The sequence below is a fragment of the Mytilus edulis genome, chromosome 12 (assembly GCF_963676685.1).
Source record: "Mytilus edulis chromosome 12, xbMytEdul2.2, whole genome shotgun sequence".
NCBI lineage: Eukaryota > Metazoa > Mollusca > Bivalvia > Mytilida > Mytilidae > Mytilus > Mytilus edulis.
Window position 1 is genome coordinate 27,210,683 of NC_092355.1, and position 15,947 is coordinate 27,226,629.

Here is a 15,947-nt window from a genome sequence, read left to right on the forward strand (position 1 = left end):
GTTTTGTCAAGAGGCGGTGTCAGCAATGAATTATTGTTAGGGAACATAAGCTTATAACTTAGTAGTGGATCTCATTGGGGTCTAAGCGTGACGCGGGATTGCCGATTTTTTGTAAGCGTGACACGTGAAAGTCAAACTATTGTGTCGGGAAAACGGGAAATGAGGTCTAGCGGGACCCGGGAAATGACAAAAAAATGAGAATTGCTTACATACATAGTGTAAGCGGGATACGGGAATCGGTCAAAACAGTAAGCGGGATCCGGGATCGGAACCCCCCAATGAGACCCCCTTAGTAGGTCCAGTTGTATTAGCATTGGAATGTCCCAAGACCATGGAAATTATTTGGCCACGACCTCCAGTCACGGTCTGCTGACTCTGAAACTTACTTAGTTTACATATATACTCAGTAGCAAAAAGATTTGTCATATGATAGCACACATCTTGTTCAACAAGTAATACTTTTATCTAAAATAATTGTGTCCGTTCAGAAACATACACTTTATTATTGTTTTTCCGATGTATAATTTTCTTTCTTTCTTATGTGTTCACAACCTTATTATATGTTTTGTTTCTTTCCATCTAATGTAACATTGTTATTTTTTTTTCTAACATTCTACTCCAATTGAGTATTACCATATGAAAATGTTATGGACGTCAAGTTGGTTACTTATTCCCTATTCCCTATTCGTTACCTATTCCCTATTCCCTATTCGTTACCTATTCCCTATTCCCAATTCAATACCTATTCGTTACCTATTCCCTATTCATTACCTATTCCCTATTCGTTACCTATTCGTTACTTATTCCCTATTCCCTATCGTTACCTATTCGTTACTTATTCCCTATTCCTTATTCGTTACTTATTCGATTTTTAATATCCTTCCCCCTTTTTAATTGTTTATACTCTTATATCTGGTAATAGTTCTAAATTTGTTGAGGTAAAATGATCTTTTTATGAACTATTTATATGTGTTTGTGCTCAACCGATCCTTTATGTTCTATACTCATTTGTTCCTCATGTCTCTGGTGGTAACAATGTGTTCTTAGAGATGAAATGACCCTATTAGCGCGCATGTACCCGTTTCAGTGCTCGGTTAATACCCTGTTACCTATTCGTTACTTCTTCGCTTTTAATACGTTTGTTGTACATTGCAATTTTAAGAAACGGATTTTCAATTGTGTTCATATCTCTGGTGGTATAATGAGTTCTTATAGATGAAATGACCCTATTAGAGCGCATGTACCCGTTCCAGCGCCCGGTCAATACCCTTTTACCTATTCGTTACTTATTCGCTTATAATACGTTTGTTGTACGTTGCACCTTTTAGAAAAGGATTTTCAATTTTGTCCATGTCTCTGGTGGTAACAATGTGTTCTTAGAGATTAAATGACCCTATTAGCGCACATGTACCCGTTCCAGCGCTCGGTTAATACCCTGTTACCTACTCGTTACCTATTCGTTACCTATTCACTTATAATACGTTTGTTGTATGTTGCACCTTTTAGAAAAGGATTTTCAATTGTGTTCACGTCTCTGGTGGTAACAATGTGTTCTTAGAGATGAAATGACCCTATTAGCGCGCATATACCCGTTCCAGCGCTCGGTTAATACCCTGTTACCTATTCGTTACCTATTCGTTACAAATAAGAAATAATTCTTTCATGCCATGCTCTATGCTCATTTTAACATGGGTAGGCATTATATTTGTTACTATCTTAATACCGAGCGTTAGCGAGGTATTAAATGTTTACAAATATAATGCCTACCCATGTTAAAATGAGCATAAAGCATGGCATGATAGAATTATTTCGATTCTAATAGGAATATTTTGAACTTTTGTACTTCGAAGCGGACCTATAGTAGACGCTCGAAATGTCACCATTTTAATTTGATGAACAAAAACGTTATAGAAAAATCAACAGTTTGTCAATAAAAAAAGATCAGAAACATTTAAACTTACTTTTAGAATTATTTTTTTTTAATTTCCTAGCGAACAACACCAACAAAAATGTCCATTTTGATCTCTGGTGTTGTTCAAAAATTCATCTGACGTTGCAATTTCAATTGTGACGTCAATCACGTGAAGCCCATGTTCTATTCGAATTAGAACATGGCTTTGTACCCAAAGCTAAAGAAGAACGTCATATTAGAATTATTCGCTTATAATACGTTTGTTGTACGTTGCACCTTTTAGAAAAAGATTTTCATTTGTGTTCATGTCTCTGGTGGTAACAATGTGTTCTTAGAGATGAAATAACCCTTTTAGCGCGTATGTACCCGTTCCAGCGCTCGGCTAGTACCGTGTTACTTATTCGTTACTTCTTATTTCAAGGTGCAACGCATAGCACGCGTATTTAAAGCGAATAAGGAACGAATAAGTAACAGGGTATCAGTCGAGCGTTGAAACGGGTACATATGTTCGATTAAGGTTATTTCACCTCTAAGAACCAACAGTTACCACCAGAGACACAAAAATATTTCTTTTTAAAGTGCAACGCATAACACACGTTTGAAAAGCGAATAAGGAACGAGTAAGTAACAGGGTATCAGTGTAGCGGTGAAATGGGTACATATGCGCTAATAGGGTTTTTTGAACTCAGAGAACACATAATTACCACCAGAGACGTGAAATCAATCGATAATCGATTTATTACAAGGTGCATGGTATACCATGCGTATTAAAAGCGAATAAGGAACGAATAAGTAACAGGGTATCAGTCTAGCGCTGAAACGGGTACATATGTTCTATTAGGGTTATTTCACCTCTAAAAACCGACAGTTACCACCAGAGACACAAACATATTTCTTTTTTTTTAAAGTGATACGCATAACACACGTTTTATTTTTTAATTTAAACATATTTATTTATAGTGGATTGGGAAACAAGTTTTGCAACTTATATTTATCCCTTTTCACTTTGCGGGTGCGAGTGCTGCCTTGCAGGCGCGTAGCTCCCTATACGCTAACACGCAGTTGCGTGCACATTGATTCGGCATGCCAAAAAAAACATGGCAAAAAAAAAATTATAGATGTTAAAGGAAACACCTATGTTGTCACTTTTTTAATTGATGAATTATCATTAAATAACGGCATTTGGTTTCAAAATGTTTTATTGGAGATTATGACAAAATCGGACAGTAACTTGTATTTTTTACAAGATTTGAATTTGTAATACTCAGTCCAAGACATGTTCTTTTTGGAGCACATTTAACAGTGTACGGTTCATCAGTTTGGAATGAGATGTACCAATCGGCATTAGAATTATCAGAACCCTTCGATATCGTTGAAAATATGCCGAGGCGATGTGGTCGACAGACTACCAGAGCCAATCACCCTGCAAACACTCCAAAACAGTATTGAAAAGTCTCATTATTTTTTGCGTTCATAGACCATATGATATAAGGGAACTGGAGAGTGGAGTCGCGTCTAGTATTATCAGAAAATCGCTTCTTTGTGCTGTATCTGCTTCATCGTGTTGTAAGATATATAACAAACGAACAAATCTCAACATTGTCTGAGACATACGAGACTGACTTGGCATGTAATTTTGACGAATTCAATTGGGAGGTCGCTCGATGCCGAACACGTACGCTGGTTTATAACATCTCGCGAGTGCTACCATGGAGATCTATCAGGGTACTATATATATACGTATGTTGAAATGTACGATCAACAATGAACAACAACAGTTACAAGCATTACTGCATATTCATCGGGATTTCAGTGTGAATATTGACAATTAAAGTAATCAGAGAAGTTTGTTTCTGCCTAGACTCGAAGAGCAGATTTTGAACAATTTTGAGTCAATTCTGTATCACAAATATGTGTTGTTGATGTATAACTCTATTCAGAAGATTGATTAATAGTTTTACATTCATATTTTTTTTATAAATCCTATCTACATATAGATCCTCTTTTAACCGTCCTATGACCGAAACCCGAAAAAAAAACAACATTTTTTTGCAGAAAAGGGTCCCAAAATTTTTTCGCATCGCTCCGCTCGGCCGTAGTTGATTGCACATAGTTTCTTTCTAGCTACGCCCCTGCCTTGTAGCGGCATCAGCCTACTCTTTTTCGAAATCTACAAGGGTGTCTTTAACATGCAAGAGATATGGCTCTCTCTTAACACGGGTCAGCCATTTATCGTCCTCTTCCGACGGACTATCATCGTTTCCTCAAGATCATACTCGCAAATGGTGTCAAGGGAGAGCCGAAAATTAAGTTCCTGAAATTTTCATCCCGAACGGGAATCGAACCAGGTAACAGGGTATCAGTGTAGCGGTGAAATGGGTACATATGTGCTAATAGGTTTTTTGCAACTCAGAGAACACATAATTACCACCAGAGACATGAAAGCAATCCATAATCGTTTTATTTCAAGGTGCAACGTTTACCACGCGTATTAAAAGCGATTAAGGAACGAATCAGTTACAGGGTATAAACCGAGCGCTGGAACGGGTTATTTCATCTCTAAGAACACATAGTTACCGCCAGAGACAAGAACACAATTAAAAATCATTTTCTAAAATGTTCATTTTTATACAAGCGCTAAAAGGTGATTTCACCTCTTCGAACCAAGAACCAGATCTTCAAACATACGAAAATAAAACATTTAAAAAGTAGAACGTATAAAAATCAAATAATAAACAAATAAGTATCTAACATAAAGCAACAGGATCGGTTGAGCACAAACACATATAAATAGGTCATAAAAAGGTCATTTTACCTCAACAAATTTAGATCTATAACAAGAGATAAGAATATAAACAAGAGTGCACACGCTGAAATGTCTCGCCTTCTTTACTAATCATTGATATTATGTTGATAGTCTTAAGTATAAAGCTTTATAACAACTGTCACATAACTTAACATTAACCAAGATAACAAAGACCAATGAACCATGAAAATGAGGTCAAGGTCAGATGAAACATGCCAGACAGACATGTACACCTAACAATGCTTTCATACAACAAATATAGTTGACCTCTTACTTATAGTTTAAGAAAAATAGACCAAAACACAAAAACTTAACACTGAGCAATGAACCGTGAAAATGAGGTCGAGGTCAAATAAAACCTGCGCGACTGACATACAGATCATATAATATTTCCATACACCAAATATAGTTGACTTATAGCATATAGTATTAGATAAAAAGACCAAAACTCAAAAACTTAACTTTAACCACTCAACCATGAAAATGAGGTCAAGGTCAGATGACATCTGCACGCTAGACATGTACACCTTACAATCATTCCATACAACAAATATTGTAATTGTGTAAAGTATGAGAAAAAGAGACCAAAACACAAAAACTTAACTATAACCACTGAACCATGAAAATAAGGTCAAGGTCAGATGACACCTGCCAGTTGGACATGGACACCTTACAGTCCTCCCATACACCGAATATACTTGCCCTATTGCTTATAGTATCTGAGATATGGACTTGACCACCAAAATTTAACCTTGTTCACTGATCCATGAAATGAGGTCGAGGTTAGTGAAAACTGTCTGACGGGCATGAGGACCTTACAAGGTACGCACATACCAAATATAATTATCCTATTACTTAAAATAAGAGAGAATTCAACATTACAAAAAATCTTAACTTTTTTTCAAGTGGTCACTGAACCATGAAAATGAGGTCAAGGACATTGGACATGTGACTGACAGACACTTCGTAACATGAGGCATCCATATACAAAGTATGAAGCATCCACCTTCTAAAATATAAAGTTTTTAAAAAGTTAGCTAACACCGACGCCGCCGCCGCCGGATCACTATCCCTATGTCGAGCTTTCTGCAACAAAAGTTGCAGGCTCGACAAAAATTAAAAAGGGTGAGGAAATCAAAAATCGAATAAGTAACGAATAAGGAATAAGTAACGAATAAAGAATAAGTAACGAATAGGTAACAAATAGGGAATAGAGAATAAATAACGAATAGGTAACGCATAGGGAATAGGGAATAAGTAACGAATAGGTAACAAATAGGGAATAGGGAATAAGTTACGGATAGGTAACGCATAGGGAATAGAGAATAAGTAACGAATAGGTAACAAATAAGTAACAGGGTATTAACCGAGCGCTGGAACATGTACATGCACGCTAATAGGGTCATTTTTAACTCTAAACACATTGTTACCACCACAGACATAAACACAATTGAAAATCCTTTTCTAAAAGGTGCAACGTACAACAAACATATTATCAGCGAATAAGTAGCGAATAAGTAATAGGGTATTTACCGAGCGCTGAAACGGGTACATACGCGCTAATAGGGTCATTTCATCTCTAAGAACACATTGTTACCACAAGAGACATGGACACAATTGAAAATCATTTTCTAAAAGTTGCAACTTATAACAAACGTATTATAGCCGAATAAGTAACGAATAAGTAACAGAGTATTAACTGAGCGCTGGAACGGGTACATACGCGCTAATAGGGTCATTTCATCTCTAAGAACACATTGTTGCCACCAGAGACATGAACACAATTGAAATCCTTTTCTGAAAGGTGCAACGTACAACAAACGTATTATAAGTGAATAGGTAACGAAGAGGTAACGAATAGGTAACAGGGTATTAACCGAGCACTGGAACAGGTACATGCACGCTCATAGGGTCATTTCATCTCTAAGAACACATTATTACCAGCAGAGACATGGACACAATTGAAAATCCTTTTCTAAAAGGTGCAACGTACAAGAAACGTATTACAGGCGAATAAGTAACGAATAAGTAACAGGGTATCAACCGAGCGCTGGAACGGGTACATGCACGCTAATAGGGTCATTTCATCTCTAAGAACACATTGTTACCACCAGAGACATGAACACAATTAAAAAACGATTTATTTCAAGGTGCAACGTATACCCTGCGCATTAAAAGCGAATAAGGAACGAATAAGTAACAGGGTATTATCCGAGCGCTGGAACGGGAACATACGCGCTAATAGGGGTATTTCATCTATAAGAACACATTATTACCACCAGAGATATGAACACAAATGAAAGTCCGTTTCTAAAAGGTGTAACGTACACCAAACGTATTTAAAGCGAATAAGTAACGAATAGGTAACAGGGTATTAACCGAGCGCTGGAACGGGTACATGCACGCTCATAGGGTCATTTCATCTCTAAGAACACATGGACACAATTGAAAATCCTTTTCTAAAAGGTACAACGTACAAGAAACGTATTATAGGCGAATTAGTAACGAATAAGTAACAGGGTATCAACCGAGCGCTTGAACGGGTACATGCGCGCTAATAGGGTCATTTCATCTCTAAGAACACATTGTTACCACCAGAGACATGAACACAATTAAAAAACGATTTATTTCAAGGTGCAACGTATACCCTGCGCATTAAAAGCGAACAAGGAACGAATAAGTAACAGGGTATTATCCGAGCGCTGGAATGGGTACATACGCGCTAATAGGGGTATTTCATCTATAAGAACACATTATTACCACCAGAGATATGAACACAATTGAAAATCCGTTTCTAAAAGATGCAACGTACAACAAACGTAGTAAAAGCGAATAAGTAACGAATAGGTAACAGGGTATTAACCGAGCGCTGGAACGGGTACATGCACGCTCATAGGGTCATTTTATCTCTAAGAACACATTGTTACCAGCAGAGACATGGACACAATTGAAAATCCTTTTCTAAAAGGTGCAACGTACAAGAAACGTATTATAGGCGAATAAGTTACGAATAAGTAACAGGGTATCAACCGAGCCATTTCATCTCTAAGAACACATTGTTACCACCAGAGACATGAACACAATTAAAAAACGATTTATTTCAAGGTGCAACGTATACCCTGCGCATTAAAAGCGAACAAGGAACGAATAAGTAACAGGGTATTATCCGAGCGCTGGAATAGGTACATACGCGCTAATAGGGGTATTTCATCTATAAGAACACATTATTACCACCAGATATATGAACACAATTGAAAATCCGTTTCTAAAAGGTGCAACGTACAACAAACGTAGTAAAAGCGAATAAGTAACGAATAAGTAACGAATAGGTAACAGGGTATTAACCGAGCGCTGGAACGGGTACATGCACGTTCATAGGGTCATTTTATCTCTAAGAACACATTGTTACCAGCAGAGACATGGACACAATTGAAAATCCTTTTCTAAAAGGTGCAACGTACAAGAAACGTATTATAGGCGAATAAGTAACGAATAAGTAACAGGGTATCAACCGAGCGCTGGAACGGGTACATGCGCGCTAATAGGGTCATTTCATCTCTATGAACACTTTGTTACCACCAGAGACATGAACACAATTAAAAAACGATTTATTTCAAGGTGCAACGTATACCCTGCGCATTAAAAGCGAATAAGGAACGAATAAGTAATAGGGTATTATCCGAGCGCTGGAACGGGTACATACGCGCTAATAGGGGTATTTCATCTATAAGAACACATTTTTACCACAAGAGATATGAACACAATTGAAAATCCGTTTCTAAAAGGTGCAACGTACAACAAACGTAGTAAAAGCGAATAAGTAACGAATAGGTAACGAATAGGTAACAGGGTATTAACCGAGCGCTGGAACGGGTACATGCACGCTCATAGGGTCATTTCATCTCTAAGAACACATTGTTACCAGCAGAGACATGGACACAATTGAAAATCCTTTTCTAAAAGGTGCAACGTACAAGAAACGTATTATAGGCGAATAAGTAACGAATAAGTAACAGGGTATCAACCGAGCGCTTGAACGGGTATATGCGCGCTAATAGGGTCATTTCATCTCTAAGAACACATTGTTACCACCAGAAACACGAACACAATTAAAAAACGATTTATTTCAAGGTGCAACGTTTACCCTGCGCATTAAAAGCGAATAAGGAACGAATAAGTAATAGGGTATTATCCGAGCGCTGGAACGGGTACATACGCGCTAATAGGGGTATTTCATCTATAAGAACACATTTTTACCACAAGAGATATGAACACAATTGAAAATCCGTTTCTAAAAGGTGCAACGTACAACAAACGTAGTAAAAGCGAATAAGTAACGAATAGGTAACAGGTTATTAACCGAGCGCTGGAACGGGTACATGCACGCTCATAGGGTCATTTCATCTCTAAGAACACATTGTTACCAGCAGAGACATGGACACAATTGAAAATCCTTTTCTAAAAGGTTCAACGTACAAGAAACGTATTATAGGCGAATAAGTAATGAATAAGTAACAGGGTATCAACCGAGCGCTTGAATGGGTACATGCGCGCTAATAGGGTCATTTCATCTCCAAGAACACATTGTTACCACCAGAGACATGAACATAATTAAAAAACGATTTATTTCAAGGTGCAACGTATACCCTGCGCATTAAAAGCGAATAAGGAACGAATAAGTAACAGGGTATTATCCGAGCGCTGGAACGGGAACATACGCGCTAATAGGGGCATTTCATCTATAAGAACACATTATTACCACCAGAGATATGAACACAATTGAAAATCCGTTTCTAAAAGTTGCAACGTACAACAAACGTAGTAAAAGCGAATAAGTAACGAATAGGTAACGAATAGGTAAAAGGGTATTAACAGAGCACTGGAACGAGTACATGCACGCTCATAGGGTCATTTCATCTAAAAAAACACATTGTTACCAGCAGATGCATGGACACAATTGAAAATCCTTTTCTAAAAGATGCAACGTACAAGAAACGTATTATAGGCGAATAAGTAACGAATAAGTAACAGGGTATCAACCGAGCGGTGGAACGGGTACATGCGCGCTAATAGGGTCATTTCATCCTTAAAAACACATTGTTACCACCAGAGACATGAACGCAATAAAAAAAACGATGTATTTCAAGGTGCAACGTATACCCTGAGCATTAAAAACGAATAAGGAACGAATAAGTAACAGGGTATTATCCGAGCGCTGGAACGAGTACATACGCGCTAATAGGGGTATTTCATATATAAGAACTCATTATTACCACCAGAGATATGAACACAATTGAAAATCCGTTTCTAAAAGGTGCAAAGTACAACAAACGTAGTAAAAGCGAATAAGTAACGAATAGGTAACTAACAGGGTATTAACCGAGAGCTGGAACGGGTACATGCACGCTCATAGGGTCATTTCATCTCTAAGAACACATTGTTACCAGCAGATCTAGAGACATGGACACAATTGAAAATCCTTTTCTAAAAGGTGCAACGTACAAGAAACGTATTATAGGCGAATAAGTAACGAAAAAGTAACAGGGTATCAACCGAGCGCTGGAACGGGTACATGCACGCTCATAGGGTCATTTCATCTCTAAGAACACATTGTTACCAGCAGATCTAGAGACATGGACACAATTGAAAATCCTTTTCTAAAAGGTGCAACGTACAAGAAACGTATTATAGGCGAATAAGTAACGAATAAGTAACAGGGTATCAACCGAACGCTGGAACGGGTACATGCGCGCTAATAGGGTCATTTTATCTCTAAGAACACATTGTTACCACCAGAGACATGAACACAATTAAAAAACGATTTATTTCAAGGTGCAACGTATACCCTGCGCATTAAAAACGAATAAGGAACGAATAAGTAACAGGGTATTATCCGAGCGCTGGAACGGGTACATACGCGCTAATAGGGGTATTTCATCTATAAGAACACATTATTACCACCAGAGATATGAACACAATTGAAAATCCGTTTCTAAAAGGTGCAACGTACAACAAACGTATTATAAGTGAATAGGTAACGAATAGGTAATGAATAGGTAACAGGGTATTAACCGAGCGCTGGAACGGGTACATGCGCGCTAATAGGGTCATTTCATCTCTAAGAACACATTGTTACCACCAGAGACATGAACACAATTAAAAAAACGATTTATTTCAAGGTGCAACGTATACCCCGCGCATTAAAAGCGAATAAGGAACGAATAAGTAAAAGGGTATTATCCGAGCGCTGGAACGAGTACATACGCGCTAATAGGGGTATTTCATCTATAAGAACATATTATTACCACCAGAGATATGAACACAATTGAAAATCCTTTTCTAAAAGGTGCAACGTACAACAAACTTTTTAAAAGCGAATAAGTAACGAATATTTAACAGGGTATTATCCGAGCGCTGGAACGGGTACATATGCGCTTATAGAGGTATATCACCTCTAAGAACCCAAATCTCCCACCAGAGACAACAAAACAATTGAAAATCATGTTTTAAAAGGTGCAACGTATGATACACGTATTATAAGCGAATTATAAGCGAGTGATGGAACGAATTAAACAAGGTAATAGCATGCTCCGAAACTATGTACACCCTGCTAACATGTTTAACCCCACCACATTATGTTAGTTTGTGCCTGTCCCTCGACAAGAGCCTGAAATTAAGTAGTTATCGTTTGTTTTTGTGTAACATATTTGTTTTCCGTTTATTTTTTTGTATATGAAATGCGGCCGTTAGTTTTGTTGTTTGAATTGTTTGAAATTGTCATGTCTGGGCCTTTTATATGTGACTACACGGTTTGGGCTATGCTCATTGTTGAAGGCCGTACATTGACCTATAGTTGATAGTTTCTGTGTCATTTTGGTCTATTGTGGGGTGTTGTCTCATTGGCAATCATATCACATCTTTTTTTTTATGCAAGCGCTAACACGGTGATTTCATCCCTTCGAACCAAGATCCATCTTCAAACATACGGACATAAAGCAGTTAAAAGGTAGAACGTATAAAAATCAAATAAGGAACAAATGAGTATCGAAAATAAAGTAAAAGGATCGGTTGAGCACAAATACATATAAATAGGTCATAAAAAGATATTTTACCGCAACAAATTTAGAACTATTACCAGATATAAGAGTATAAACAATTAAAAAGGGGGAAGGGTATTAAAAATCGAATAAGTAACGAATAAGGAATAGGGAATACGTAACGAATAGGTAACGATAGGGAATAGGGAATAAGGAACAAATAGGGAATAGGGAATAGGGAATAGGTAACGAATAGGAAATAGGGAATAGGTAACGAATTGGGAATAGGGAATAGGTAACGAATAGGGAATAGGGAATAGGTAACGAATAGGTAATGAATAGGGAATAGGTAACGAATAGGGAATAGGGAATAGGTAACGAATAGGGAATAGGGAATAGGGAATAAGTAACCAACTTGACGTCCATGAAAATGTTCTGATTTGAATTAGCAAACGGATTAAAATAAGCTAACAGCTTGTTTCTGGATCCTATTAATTATTCACTTGTATTACTTTATTAATACACTGTAACAAGAGGCAAATTGAATTGAATCGTGACAAAATTCATTAGATAAAGAACTTATAAATTAAATTAACAACTTAATGTTCACAAAAGATAGCAAATAGTGGATTACATAATGTTGTATAATTTGATTCTCAATAGTTAATTAATCCGGTTTGTAATTAACCTAGATTAGTCAAATTAGACAAACATTTCGATTTAATGATGTCAAGATTCCACACACGATAATTACAAATTTTCCTTGTTGATAAAAACAAATCACCCTGTCAAACCTCACCTGCATGGAAATCAAGTTAGAAATCTGGACAGGCGTTTCTGGTCACTTGCAGTGGTGATCATATACACAAGCGCGTTCTTCTTGAAGGTGAGTTTCGTTAAATTATTTAATTTACATTTATGTATTTTTTATAACAAGATTTTATTGCAAAGTTTCAACAAAGAACAACATAAAAGCTATTTTAGAAGATGCCATGTCATTTTATTCTATCGTGTCCTGTATATGACAATTTTTAAATTTAGAATTTTAGAAAGAAAAAAAAATTGACGAATGGAAAGCATAATTTTAATTACAAAAGGAATGTTACTGACTGAGTCCCTTCGTCACGCGTAGTATTTTTGTTCATTTGAATGTATTTTGCTTTAACACCTCTCGAGTGAAATTGTAAAATAAAATATTGTCCCCAATGAAAAGTATGTCAAAATATATTTCCGTATTATACAGCAGCAATGAATTCACATGCTATCCATGCCAATGAAAAATAAATGAAAAGCTTGATATAACTCTTAATTTCATGGTAATAGCATACACATGAAACTATAAGAATTAAATGCTTCTTGATATAATTTTATAGGGCCATACAAGAGCGTTACCCTTGCGCACATTTTAATACTTCCGCGCTTCATACATAATGTACTTCGGTCAACGCTTTTACACCCAACAAAAATACCAAACTCCAAGGGAAATGCAAAAAGGGAAATTCAATAAAAACTGACGAACTCAAATTATCGCTATCACAGATGTTCTTAAGTTTTCTTACGTAAAGAATAATTAATCCTTTAGTCATTTCCATTACGGCCGGCTTTTTAGCCTAAAGCTCAAACTGCAGATTTTTGTTATATTCTTTTGTTAATCCTTATCGTCATTGTCATTGTCATTCGATAATCTCGTTTCTATTCTGAAATAACAACCTGGTAAATTCTTGGTTTAAATATGTTTTCTGAAGTTTTTACTTCAGTTAGAGTCCGGCATTCGTACTAACAACATCCGCTCGATTTGTAAAAGTACATCAATTTGTAACATTTGTAAAACTTGTGTCTAATTTTTCGAGTGGAGTTAATTAAAGCGAGTGTTCTCAGGCAAGTGACTAGATCCTAGTCATTGTCTAATGTTAGCATCGCCAACGTCTGCAACCGGTCGTATTTATAAAAGGATTACGATAAAACAATGACTATAGTTCAACAATATAATGACAATTTATGACCGAACAGTTTGTCAGTGAAAGTTCAAAAGTATCAGATTTATGAAGAATACACTTTTTAAATAGTTCCAAATGAAGATGCATAACTTACACAAATTATCGCTATCACAAAAATGTAAAGTAAATAAACTATTGATACCCAACTTAAGAACCTAGAATATATAACTTAAGACCATCTATATTATAGATCTAAGGAATGACTGTACTATTTTTTTCTGTCTATGAAGAAATAACATAACTTTCCGTCGAACCTTTTGAACACGTTCTATGAAAAAAAACATTTTTTCCCCTCATAGCTTAGAAATTTAATTTTGGATGTAACTCGTCTTCTTGTTGGTTGAATGTTTTTGTCTGTCAGCTAATATACATAATTTTGTCATGTGACCGTGACGTCATCAACGTTGTGTAATGATTTACTCCTTAAAAATAGAATTAAGAATTTAATTAAAATTATTATTATTTATTTATTAATTTATTTATTTTTGAAACTTTTACAGTCAACTCTTTGAAACATGAAGTCGACACAACTGTGGATATTTATCTCTCTGTTTAGGATAGCTATATTGCACAGTAACACAGACGTTCAAAGCCTTCTCACACAGATCTTTTCAACAAATAGCTATAACAAGTTGATACGACCAAGTACCGACCAATCGGCACCAACGGAGGTTGATATCAGATTTAATCTTTATGGAATAAATGACGTAAATGAAATTGATCAAAAACTTATAACTGCAGGATGGCTGAGTATAGTTTGGAAAGACGATCTTTTAACATGGACACCAGCTTCTTATAATGGGTTATATATGCTGTATTTACCGCAGGATAATGTATGGAAACCTGACATATCATTACAAAATGGATTTAGCGAGTTGGAAGAGCTAGGATCAAAGTTTATTCAAGTGTTAGTCGGTAGTTCTGGCTATTTAACGTGGAGACCTTCTCAGGTATTTGAAACTAGATGCAATTTGAATTCAAAATATTTCCCTTTCGATGAACATAAGTGTGACATAATTTTTGTGTCATGGAGTCATTCATCTCAAGACATTGTTTTGACACAGACCACTAACGGTATAGAACTTTCTGACGGATTGGAGAGTCATGGTGAGTGGGAAATCACCTCCTCTTCTGCCACAATTGAGTTCGACTACATGACATCCAGTGTAAAGTTCACCATAGTAATTAAACGAAAGCCTTTGTATATGATTTTACATATAATTCTACCAATTATTTTGTTGGCGTTGTTAGACATCTTTACTTTTAAGATTCCTGCGGATACTGGTGAACGTTTAGGCTACACAATAACTGTCTGGTTGTCATTTGCTGTATTTCTAACCATCGTCTCAGATTCTCTTCCCCAAACCTCAGAATCAGTTCCAATAGTATCAATTTATATTATTATACAACTGCTCATGGGAACTTTAGTTGTTTTGATATCGACCGTAGAAGCTGGTCTAATTACAAATCCAGACAGTGTACCAGTGTATAAAATATTGAGATTTATTGCACTGCGGTTGCGTCAAAACAACGTAAAATCGGCGGAATATACAGAGCCGGAAATAGATTCGGAAATACCGGAAGTTAAGTGGAAAGAAGCAATAACTGCAGTAGACACGTGTTTGTTCTTTATTAGTATGGGAATCTTCCTTCTTACTACTATTATTTGCTTATGTATTATAGCAACATAAATATAATTGCTTGTGATGATTTAAACCATTTTGTTAACTTTTATTTCACTTCGACTTTATTGTACACAACAGTGTATAGCCAATCGAGGTCGTTCATGTAACAAACTTGAGGGGTAAGGGGTGGGGGCGGGTGGTGGTGTCCTGATCCCGAAATCCCGAATTAAAAAAAAAAAATTCCGACTACCATTCCGAAATTCCAAAAAAGAAATCCCTGTTCCCGAAAGGGTCAATCGGCGAAATCACGAGCTTAAATACACCCTATTCCGACGTCCAGAAAAAGGTCGCGCCCCGCTCAAACTTCCACTCGTTATAACAATAACAGAAAACAGCAAATCTCAAACGACATCGATAAGATCTTTTGGAACTATATGACATTATAAGAAAAGATTTCCACCATGAGCTTTGACATTTAGATTGGTTTAAGACATTACCTTTGTACTACGTTATCATTGAATTGACGAAAGAGAGAGAAAATACCAAGGGAGCAAGCCAAGGGAGCAATAC

At 36.5% G+C, this 15,947-nt stretch overlaps 1 protein-coding gene across 1 annotated transcript; it reads left to right on the forward strand.

Annotated features, from left to right (window-relative positions):
• Positions 1-12,559: 12,559 nt before the first annotated feature.
• On the forward strand, positions 12,560-15,468 carry LOC139498158 (acetylcholine receptor subunit delta-like). The gene is made up of 2 exons (XM_071286492.1): positions 12,560-12,641; positions 14,253-15,468. The coding sequence occupies exon 2, from the start codon at positions 14,268-14,270 to the stop codon at positions 15,441-15,443; it is 1,176 nt and encodes a 391-aa protein (XP_071142593.1). The 5' UTR covers positions 12,560-12,641; positions 14,253-14,267; the 3' UTR covers positions 15,444-15,468.
• The last annotated feature ends 479 nt before the right edge of the window (positions 15,469-15,947 follow it).

Bases quoted from the DNA above. Each gene is read 5' to 3' on its own strand.
- LOC139498158 (XM_071286492.1), top strand. From the start codon at position 14,268: ATGAAGTCGACACAACTGTGGATATTTATCTCTCTGTTTAGGATAGCT.